Raw genomic sequence first — 11,378 nt, 5'->3', positions numbered from 1 at the left:
GGGCCCCGCCCCCAGCCCCGCCCAGGCCCACGCCCCCGGAGCGCCTCATGAATATCCATGAGCCAATGGAAACCCGGAGTGGAAAGCCCGTGCCGAACTCGCCTGACCGTATGCAAACAGGCGCAGCCCAGGCACTCAATTATTCATGAGTCTCGCAAATGAGGGACCCGCCCCAGGATCCGACCCGGGTGAAACTGACGCAATTCAGCCGCTAATAGCGTTTGGGCAAAATGGCCACCGAGATGACAGCCTAGAGAGGAAACTTAAGGGGACGGCGCAATACTCAGGCCCCGCGGCCTGAACTGATTGAAGCACCATAGAGTCACGCGAGAAAGAAGGTAACCACTGGCCGAAGGGAGGCTTCTGTGGTAACACCTGGGAGCCTATGCCACGTGGCCATCCCACGTGGTGTATAAATGAGGTATAAATGAGGAAGCTCTATTTTCCTCACTAATCTCCTGTTATACCGGCTCCCTAGATACAAATTCTTCCGACCTCATAATTTGGTGCACCCCTTTTCCTCCCAAGCTCCACTGGTATTCCACACCTTTCCTGCACCCCATCAGACCGTAACCCCACCCCCACCCCGCTTATCCAACTGTCCAGGCTCAGGTTTCCACTCTCCTGGTGGCAGAGGCCAGTCAATCCTGATTCCATTAACTGAAGCTTGCAAGACCCTTGCCTCCTAGGTGATTAAGGATGGAGCCAGTAGCCGCCTCCCCTCAGCTTGGCTAATGGAGTGGAACTGTGAGAGAGGCTTCCTAATCAGATCAGCTCTCATTTCTGGACTCTCCGGTGGCCCATCCCGGCAGAAGAGGGTGAAAACCAATGCTTGTCCAGCCGGGAACAGGATGTACCTGAAGACCTGATTCCCAGCTGGCCAGCAGGGCCCTGCCCAGTGAGAGCGGTGTGGTAAACATCACCAACAACAGTGAGAGCAATACAACAGGGCTACAGAGAAGGCATAAGGACATGGTTTCCAAAGTCAGTTCCCTTTATTAAATGATTTTTCTCACAGACCAGAAATACAAAATAAAAGTAGAAATAGGTCCCAGTTAGGAGCTACAGGCCTGACCTCACATGACCCCTGTGGCAGCAACTTGAACAGGACAAGCAGCGATATCCCTAAGGTCGGGAAAGGAGGACAAGAGTTTGAACCCGGCACTGCCCTGCCTCCCACCCAATCTCTCCCCAAACTATAAAGAGCCATCCTTGTGAAGCAGCAGGGGAGTAAGACACCTCCTGCTGTCCCAGTGAAGTGCATCCCCCCAGGAGAGCTTGTTCTGATGGCACAGGCTACATTTCGTATGAGAAACTGGTACAAAAACGTGGGTGGGGAGGCTGGGGCGGTGACAGGACAAGCCCAAGGAGAGAGAATTTTCCTCCTCTCTACTCATCAGATCCGGATGCAGAGTCTTCTGAGCTGGGGGGAGTGCTGGCTAGTTCCTCTTCTTCAGAGTCCTGAAAAACCAAATGTCTCTTAAGGGGAAAGGTAGAATCCCAGTAGCCCTCCTAGCACTTTTTAGTGGTGAAGGGCGCCCATTCCCTATCTCCATCCCTAAACTCCACCAGCCTTCAGAACGCCAGAATTCCACCTATCCACTCCAACCCATTACTCTTATGGACCAGCCACAAACCTCAGCCCAGAAACATCTGGCACCTCCCACCCCGAACTCAGATGCCCATCCCTCTGCCAGGCCCCCCGCCCCCAAACTCCCGCCGCACCTCACTCCGCCTTCTCTTCTTTTTGCTCTTGTTCTCTCCTGAAGAGCTCTCATCACTGGACACGAACTCTTTGCTCTTGAAGCTCTCACTGAGCTGCCTTGATGAGGACTTGGATGATGAGCCCCTAGAGGGTGTTGACTTCTTTTCCATCTTTACCTTTACTTTCTTCTTCTTCTTTGACTTGTCCCTACATTAGCAAGAGGGCAAAGGGGCTAGGCCTTCAGGTTCATCAAGGCCAAACCTCCCCCCAGCTTTAACAGGGCCTCTCTAGGTCCCAGCCATACTGCACTATAATCGTCAACAGCCAGCCATGTCAGCCCCAAGTGCCCCAAGGAAAAGCAGAAGACTCAGGGGTCATAACCTGGATGCAGGCAAAACTTATTTATACCTATTTGACACCTCTTGCTTTATCTTTAAAAACTAATTCACATGAATGATATCTATAATAACATGTATTTAAATATTCCATAGCTTCATAGAAAATTGACCCTCTAGGAAAATGGGCCATATTCATCCAGTGATGAGGAATTCCCTAGCACGTTACCCATACGTGGGCAACTGCCTACCCAGATTTGAGAAGTATCATTTGATACTGCAGTCAGAGGCATCTCTATTACCTTTAACACCCTAATTCTCAACTTCGACCTGCAAAAATATTTGCCAAAAAAAGCAGTTACTGGGCCATTCTGTTCCCAACACTCACCTCTTAGAAGACTCACCCCTGCCCCCTTCATATTCTTTCATGGCTTTTTCATATTCCCTCCTGGCATCCTCAGCTTTGCGATCCCACTCCTGACACACACACACACACACCGTGGGAGGGGGGGGTAGAGAGAGAACAGAGAATGAGATACCTTCCCTGATACAGGCAAAACCCTTACAGAAAAGTTCTGCCAATGGCCCCTGCCCCCTCTCTCAATTACAAGATTCACCACCCCTCATCTCTGCGTCTACTCACCTCTTTTTTCTCTTTGGACATTGCCTTCCAGATCTCGCCTGCCTTCTTGGAAAGATCAGTGATACTGATGCCTGGATGGTCTGACTTGATCTTCTCTCGGCTGGCATTGAGCCACAGCATGTAGGCAGACATGGGCCTCTTGGGGGCATTGGGGTCTTTGCCCTTCTTCACCTGCATAACCACCCAATGCCTTCAGCCACCTATATCCCACAGACCCCTACATTCTCCCAAAAAAATTATTTGGGTCACCTACCTGGGGACAAAATGGAGAAAGGACTAAACAGCATCAAACTACACTGAGAGCTCCCTACACTCTTCCTCCCCTCTGCACCCCAGTGCCCAGCTCATTAGGGCCCCCTTCCTTTGGTCTCCTGGAACAAATAAAGCCTGTTTCCTATTCAGATATTCCAGAAGCTAATTATGTTAAGGACCAGAGAGGAATATTTCCAAGATACTCCTCAAAGCCAAAATCACAGGCTACAAAAAGCAGCCCCAGGAGAACTAATCGACAGGCCCCACTGGTGGTGACAGAAGTCAGAGAATGGCCACCCAGCACCCTCCCATTCAGAAGAGAGACAGCACCTCCATAGGCTTCTTGCGGCTCTTGCGATCCTTGGCCATCTTGGCCTTTTTAAGCTGTTTCCTTTTCTTCTCATCCCGGTCACTGTCACCTTCGTTACTGGAGGAGCTGGCAGAGGCGTTGCTGTCAAACCTGCCAAGGAGAGTGGGGCTGAGACTCAGGGAGGGAGGGCGGACCCCCATGGCCCCAGATCAGGAAGAAATAAGTCCAAAGACACCTGCTGAGAAAGGGGAATGGGAGGAGGACCACACAGCCTCCACCACCATCTCCAACTCTGCTTCCTCCCCTTCGCTGAGGTGGCTTCCACCACCACCTCTCCAGGCCCAGCCACAGCAATGGGCTATCTGGTGATTCAATCAAAGGAAAGCAAAGGGGCTTCAGCTGCTCTCCTTGGCCACAGCCTAACCCAAGTCCCACTCCATCCCCAAGCTCCTGAGGACAGGAATTCTGTCTCATCAACATGCCCCAAGTCCACTTCACCACTTCCTTTGAGTTACTCATCTTAACCAACCCTGTAGTCTTTCTAGTAAAGAGATAATTACTAGAAAAAGTGGGGGAAACCAGTTCCGGCCTAACCCTGTACATACCCATGTAATTAACAGTCCTATCTGATACACACAGAATGCTGAAGAGAGAACCACCTATACTTGCATGGTGCTGAAGTTTTCAAGGCGTTTTCATGAGCCTTTTCTCAATGACTATGAACAAGCATGTGGCAAGCACGGGTAGTGGGCTCCTGTAGACTTTCTTTTCTATTTCTTCCCAATATTCATTCCAATTCTTTTGGATTAAAAGTCCCCGTTTTCTGTTGGGAGCCACTGTGCCGCCATTCAGGATAGGCTCACCCAACCGCAGGCACTAAGGGTGGGTGCATGGCCTAATTCTGGCCCATCAGAGCACATGCTCATAACTCAGCTTCAGAAGGGCCACGTAACCACCCTGCTCTCTGCTGCCCAGAGCAGAGGTACTCCTGGTGTTAAACCAGTTGGACTAAGCCTGCCCAGAGCTTCTGAGGGTCACTTGGCACTGCACAGGGCAAACAAACCTATCTAAAATAAGGAAATCAGCCCTAGCTGGTTTGGCTCACTGGATAGAGTACTGGCCTGCAGAGTGAAGGGTCACAGGTTCGATTCCGGTCAAGGGCACATGCATGGGTTGTGGGCTCGATCCCCAGTAAAGGGCATGCAGGAGGCAGCTAATCAATGATTCTTTCTAATCATTGATGTTTCTATCTCTCCCTCTCCCTTCCTCTCTGAAATCAATAAAAATATGGAAATCAGAAGGAACAGAAACACACTTCCCACAGCTTCTGAGCAACTTGATCCAGGTGCCTGAAGCCAATCTTATCCCTTGGCCTCTCCATTTACAAGAACTCACAAAATTCCCTTTCATGCTATAGTCGGTTTGTAACATATTTCTGACACTGGCAATCAAAAGTCTTGATCAATATGGGGGCACTACTGCCATTTCACAGGTGGAAAAGCTGAGATTCAATGACCTAAGGACTCCTGGCTGGTAAGTGGGAGCACTGGCTGAGTCTCAGCACAGCCTCTCCCACTACACTTTTCTGGCTTCACAACGTGCCTTGCATTTCCACTTGACAATTTTCTTTTCTTCATATATATATTGATTTTAGAGAGGGAGAGAAACATCAATGAGAAGAGAAAATCATTGATCACCTGCCTTCTGCACACCCCTACTGGGGATCGAGCCCACAACCCGGGCATATGCCCTTGACCGAAATTGAACCTGGGACCTTTCAGTCTGCAGGCCGACACTCTATCCACTGAATCAAACCAGCTAGGGCTACACTTGACCATTTTCAAAGCATCATCTCCATCTATCACCTCCTTGAAGGTCATTTTCTACCCTGGATTAGTAGCTTATGCTGGGGACGCAAGAAATGGCCAGAAATCTCTGGTCCCTTTAAGCTCACAAGCCACCCCCATGAGGTGGACCCAAAACTCACTCCTCTGCCACGTCCTCCTCCTCTTCACCTGGGTTGAAAGACTCATCTGAAAAGGAACACAGGGTTCGTCAGTTTTGACCCATGGAAATCCCCTCCCCTGACCCAGACGCCCGGCTCTGGCTGGAAGAGTCTGACAGCCCCACGCCCCAGCACTGCCAAGGCTAGCCCACCGGTTTCTTCTCCTGAGTCATCGCTGCTATCATTGGCATTCTCTTCCCGGATCTTGCCCTCCTCCTTCATCCGCTCCAAGTAGGCATCGTGCTGATCTTCATCAGAGTCAGCATAGTCATCGTAGCTTGGGTTCATGCCCTAGGCAGGGAAGAGATGGGAGCAAGGGCCACTCGCCCAGGTGCCAGAAGCCCTGCACACTCAAAAGCACGCCCCCATGCCTGTAAGATCAGAGCAACAGGCCCCAGCTGGGGCTGAATTGTCCACACACAGCCAGCGTGCGGGGCCTATGCCCCGAAAACTTCCTGCCAACTGGGTTAGTCCAAGCTCCTCCCTCTCCCAGCCCCACTGGGGGCTCCTGGGGGCGGCAGAGACTGATCTAAGGTCATGCGAGGAAACCTGCATCAGGAGGGGGAAGGGTCACACGCACCTCTTTCTTCTATAAGGGTAAGAAGAGAAGGGAGAGTGAAAAAAAGCTGAAAGAACCCCTGCCCCTTTCCCCACCACAGAAAGAACGGGAGAGGTTCAGCCTTTCCACACACAGCGGTACCTCTTTCAATCCTCGATTTTTGATGTTGAGTTTTTTTGCATTGACAAAATCAAACAGCTTCCCATACTCCTCCCTGTGGGGGGAGATGCACAGTTACCAGACAGGCAGGGCCAACGAGAAGAGGCCTACACGCTGTTCGGACACCATGGGCCGGGACAGACTGTGGGGCCTGGAGCTCTTGACCACGTTATCCAACCCAACAGCTCAGAGACCCTCGGAGGACAGCAGGAAAGAGTCTGACAGTAGTCTTGAAAGAGGAACCTGTACTCTCAAGAGTTCTGAGAAAGAAAAGGTGGGGAGGGGTGCACCGAGTAGGGGGAGGATGCCAGGGGAGGGGATGTCATCTTTTGACCGGTCTGTATTTCATACTTCACTGTTGTTATGAGGATTAAGTGTGAAACAGCAAGCACTCGATAAACATTAGCTGCTGTGTTCTCGGGCACCGAGCTCATTCCAGGAAAGGGAAAGATAGCATTTCCATCATGGGGGGAGTGGAGGAGGAGAAGGCTAGTACTGAACAAGAGCTTTAATAATATGGGAAACAATATTGTTAAGAACAGAAAAAAAAAAAAACAACAATGCAGAGGCTTTCAAAGGCTGAGCACTTCAAGGAAAAGAACCAAATCCCAGGGAAGCAAAAGAAAAATTCTGCTCAAGGCATGAAGTCAGGGACGAGTCACAGGCCAACGGCGGGGGGGTGGAGGGGGAGGTTCCCAAGCCTCCCAATCAAGGCTGGGTAAGGACCAGGATACCCAGGAAGTGACTGGCAGTGGCTCTCACCTCTCAATGCTACTGAAGGTATACTGAGTGCCCTGCTTGGTCTCAATTTCAAAGTCAAAGGAGCGTGTGGTGGTGGTGCCACGGGCAAAGTTGACGAAGGAGATCTCATCAAAGCGGATGTGCACCGGTGGCTTGTGGACGTAGATGAAGCCCCGCTCCAGCGGGTAGAGCAGTCCTGAGCTCGCCTTGTAGGAGCAGGTGATGCACTGGGCCCCGGAGTGCCTGGTGGAGGGCACAGGGAGCCCCGTCAGTGCCTGAGGCAGCAGGTTGCACAGAGCCACAGAGTACATCTCTCGGGAGTACATCTGCTCAGGCCCTCAAGTGAATGAACCTCACAAAGCTGCTCTAATGAAGGTGACTGACACCATCAAGATACGACCCAACCAGGCCTCTGAGAAGCTGCGCTCCCATCCCAGGAGGGGCTTACCAAGGAGAGCTGGCACAGCCCATCCCCGCACCCAGGACCCAGGGCCTGCATGCTCACCCTTGGAAGTTGCCCGGAACTGTGATCTTGCGGTTCACCAGTGCCTTCATGACCCGGCTGACCATCTCGTAGAGGGATCCCGACATGTTCTTGGTGAGCCGCCCCTCAAAGCGCTTCTCTACCTCTTCCCTACAAACAGAGGAAGATGAGATCACGAGCACAGCTGCCTCCTAATGCACACCCATCTCCTGCAGACAGGGGCAGGCATGAAGGAGCACTCACTCATTCATGTTGAGAGTCAAGGAGATGTCCTCATCCTTGGAGAAGAGGAGGATCAGGAAGTGGTAACGGGTCTGGCCTTGCTTGATGGGGGGATCCAGGCTGATCTGGTAAGGAAGAGCCAACAAGGCTTAGCACCAGTCGAAGCCCCACGAGAACTTGCTGATTAACTAAACCCCAGTGAAATCCATCTGCCAGACTCGGGCAGAAACCAGACCAATCCACTCCCAGCGATTTCTGCTCACCACAAAGAACATCTGGCGCTGGTCCTTGTGGGGTAGCAAAAAGAGGCGCAGCACCGTGGTGTAGGGGATCTTGTAGTCGAAGGTCTTGCCGTGCAGATGCAGAAAGGTGGGGTAGATCCTAATGTCGTACCGTCCTCGGGGAGTCAGACACTGCAGCTCCCGGAAGATACAGATAGCGTCTCCCGTGGCCTGGATCACATCCGCCTTAGACAGCACGTTCTGGGCAAAGGCCTGCGAAAGCACACACTGGTAATGGAGCAGCAGGTCCTGTTCCCAGGCCAGCCAGGCCTGCTCAGCACCATCTGCCCCCAAGGTGACCAGGGGAGGCCTCACCTCAACAGGGTCCACGCCATCCTCTTGGGTGGGAGGCACGTAGAAGCGCACCTCCATGAGCGAGACCTCTGCATCATCGTTCTGGTGGAACTCCAGTGTCACCTCATTCTTGCCTGTGGTGCACTGGGACACGTTGCTGAGCGGTATCTCAAAGACCGGCTGGTCGCCAATGTCAAAGGAAAGCAGCTGCCCTGTGGGGAACGGGCTATTAAGCCACAGCTCCTCCCCTCAAGTCTGTATAAACCACATTCCCACCAGACACAAGTTCCCTGAGGACAGGGCTACTCTGTTCACACTGTACCCACAAGACCGGGCACAGTGGTCCTTGATAAATACATGATGAATTACAAACTGAGAGGAAATCAGAGACAGTGACAGAAAGAGTGAAACATGTTAAAGGCTGCCACCCTTCATCCTACCTTCTCCCCAAACCTCAACCTGGCCCAGGACTCACCACCAAACTTCACCGTTCCCCAGTTCCAGCCCTTCACACATAGGTCCTTCTCCATGAGCTCAAGGCGATAGTGAGTTTTGAAGAAATCAGAGAGTTTCTCAAACTCCTGTGGGTGGAGCGGAGAGAACAATCCCAGTAACACTGATGGTTTTAACACAGCTTGAACATTCTGGAATTATCTATTTCTGAGAAATTGCCCCAATATACCTTTTATCAGAAAAATCCATGCTGATCTAGAATCTCAGCTATAAAACACTGTAAGAGGTTGTTTCTGGGGACTGGATCTCTGAGAGGGGAAGAGTAGAGTAAGGAACTGACAGCTCGTGGTTATGGGCCTCACAGTGCTATCTTTGTGCAGATATTGCTTTAATGAAAGTGAACATTAAAATTAAGTAAAGTCTTCAACTCAGGCAGTTCAAAATGGAAAAACAAAACTTGAACTAATGCATCAAACTAAGACTCTGCACCTGGATAAAGGCAACAAGCAGAAACAAAACAAAAAAAAAAGGCAGAAAATCTTCCAGAAGTCAAGGCACAAAGACACTCCAGACTCTGACACCCAAAGCTGAACACTAATTGCATGGTGGCCTCAATGGCCCTGCTCTACGGAGCTCAAACCAGCAAGTGGGTGGCTACCACAGGAAGGAGACCCATCTCTCTCTAGAAGATTAAAATGAAACAAGTTGGCACCATAAAAGGGGGGTTTATGGCAAGAGGACACCTCACCGATTCTCGGAAGCCGTCATACTTGTAGACATGGCCGTTCTTTGTGAGCAGTTTAAGTCCATGGCCCAGAGCCACACGGCGCCAGATGCCTTCCGTCAACTCCCCAGCCTGGATGTTGTCCACTTTGCCCGTCTTACTGTTCTTGAAGATGATGCCCTGGCGGCTCAACCTCAGCCGACCATCATTCTGTTGGAAAAATGGGTCCAAATGCATCAATATAGGCTGGCCAGATATCAATCCAGAAGCAACAGCTGAAGTGATGAGGCCAGCAAAAAAGAAACAAGTAGCCAGTAAACCCGGATTCTAATCCTGGCTCTGGCATCCAGAACCCTTGCAGGTCCTGAGTTTCAGGATTCTGGATTGAACAGCAGGCATGGTCCCTTCAAACTCTGAGACCCTGTAACTCGTGTACTTTCTCACTGTCATCTTTTGTTGGGGCAACACCAAGTACATGACACTCTGACTCCTTTTCCAAAGTAGCAACACAATCCAAGTGAGCCCTTGTGAATGGACAGAAAGTCTGCTCCGCTCCCGCTTCCCCACCTCTACCAAAAGCGCAAGCCCTTCTTACCATGGAGCCTTTCACCTCCTGATAGATGTCGTTGAACTCCAGTGTTTCCGCCATGCTAACTGCCCCTTTTGGCCTCAACTGGGAGCTGAGCCCCAAATCCTGGATAGGTGTGCAGATACTCACTCAGCAGGTTGGAAATCTGAATTCAAGAGGGAGACACCTGAGCATGAAAGGCAACACCTCACTCTGCCCACGGATGGGGCCAGGTGGCAACCCATGGCTGTGCCTGCGATGTTGAGGATCTTCTCTGCCTGGGAGCCTTCAGGTGGGCTTCGCAGACCTCGAGGGGCCAGACCCAGCCCCGACCAGAGAACTGGGCCTGGAGTAGCGCTTACACCCCAACCATACACAGGCTCTGGGCGCTCCACCGGGCGTCATGGCAACGAGCAGCGGTACCCCAAGGCCAGCCGGAGCCCGCACTTCGCCCGCGCCCAAACCCAGCTCAGGATGCAGGGTTCCCCTCCCAGCAACTGCATGCGTTCCCACTGCGTCGCTGCCCCAGACCCGGGTCCCCCCCTCCCCACAAAGTGGATGAGCCCGCTGCCCGCGGATTCGAACGCGGAACGGCCCATCTGGAGTGTTCCGCGGGGGAGCAGGACTCGACCCTCCTGGAGCACCGGGACGACGACCACCCACCTCCTCTAGAAGCAGGCCTCGCGACGGCCCGGGTGCGGGCGGTGGGCGCGCTGAGGGACGCGGGGGAGGGGGCGGGGACACGGGGTGGAGGGGGTACACTGGGGAAGCTTTTCCCGCGTGCGCCGCCCAGCGTCCCGCCACCGGAAGCTGACTCCAAATCATAGAGAGGATGAACTGGCTAGAGAGACGCGAGCCCGGCCGGCCTGCGAAGCGATCACATAGAGCGTCGGTGGGTCTGGAGGACCTGAGCGCATCCCGGCGGCGAGGAAGTCCCATCCGCGTGGCATCAGACGAGGAAATGGGACCGCGTAGGGCTCTTTGAAAATTACAGACACTGCTTCAGTGAAGGACTAGGTTCTAAAGAGAAAATGTGTAGTTTTCCTTTAGCAGACTTTCCACAAATGCGTGTGTTAGATGGATGTGGGTCCCTCTCTTCTGCATAATAGTGGTTTCTGTGGAGTGGAAAGAAGTCTATGGGACAAGAAGAAAACTACTTTGACTTGTGGAGAGAAATGACCCCTCCCGCTGGCTGCGAAGAGAATGCGGGTGTTGGTGTCGCCGTGACTGCCCTGCTCTCCCCTGGATCACATGGGATTGGATCCTTTTGGAGATGAGTTCACTGTCTGCGCCCAAAAACCTCACATCTCTAACCACAGTGTATGGGTCGCCAGGAAGAGGCTGGTGTCAAGTTCAAGTGCTGGCGTCAGATTCACCTTGGAGCCAAAACTAATTTGAAACCGCATCAGCCTGAGAGTGCCGAAGCCATGCCCCCTATTATAGTCCTAGGATGCATCTTGAAAATCAAAGGGGGACAGACCTGGAAGACGCGTTTGAGTTTGTCTACTCCAACCTCCTTTTGCAAGTGGGAAGACTGAGGCCCAAAGAGGAGTGGACCAGGGTCTCAGTGAGTTGGGAGTAAAGCCAGAGACTAGAACCCAAACCCAATCCAGTTCTCTTCTGTCATAAGCACATGACTACAT

The 11,378-nt window shown here is 52.2% G+C and overlaps 1 protein-coding gene across 1 annotated transcript; it reads right to left on the bottom strand.

The window, feature by feature from the left end:
• Positions 1–969: 969 nt before the first annotated feature.
• SSRP1 (structure specific recognition protein 1) lies at positions 970–10,558 on the bottom strand. The gene is made up of 17 exons (XM_080688190.1): positions 10,399–10,558; positions 9,763–9,901; positions 9,192–9,377; positions 8,466–8,571; positions 8,012–8,202; positions 7,679–7,909; positions 7,437–7,540; positions 7,215–7,343; positions 6,731–6,952; positions 5,951–6,023; positions 5,403–5,541; positions 5,233–5,278; positions 3,266–3,395; positions 2,684–2,854; positions 2,429–2,517; positions 1,726–1,912; positions 970–1,461 (listed from the first exon to the last, which is right to left on the bottom strand). Exons 2-17 carry the CDS (start codon positions 9,814–9,816, stop codon positions 1,390–1,392), a joined length of 2,130 nt encoding a protein of 709 aa, XP_080544316.1. The 5' UTR covers positions 9,817–9,901; positions 10,399–10,558; the 3' UTR covers positions 970–1,389.
• Between the last annotated feature and the right edge of the window lie 820 nt (positions 10,559–11,378).

Source organism: Plecotus auritus (genome assembly GCF_963455305.1).
Source record: "Plecotus auritus genome assembly, chromosome: 9".
Lineage (NCBI taxonomy): Eukaryota > Metazoa > Chordata > Mammalia > Chiroptera > Vespertilionidae > Plecotus > Plecotus auritus.
This window is presented reverse-complemented; position numbering and strand designations above follow the sequence as displayed.

Bases quoted from the DNA above. Each gene is read 5' to 3' on its own strand.
- SSRP1 (XM_080688190.1), bottom strand. From the start codon at position 9,816: ATGGCGGAAACACTGGAGTTCAACGACATCTATCAGGAGGTGAAAGGC. The intron at 2,855-3,265 runs GTGCTGTCTCTC...GTGGTTATGCAG, and splicing joins GCCGCAAGAAGCCTATGGAG to GTGAAGAAGGGCAAAGACCC. The intron at 1,913-2,428 runs GTGAGTGTTGGG...TTGCTAATGTAG, and splicing joins AGGGGTGAGTCTTCTAAGAG to GGACAAGTCAAAGAAGAAGA.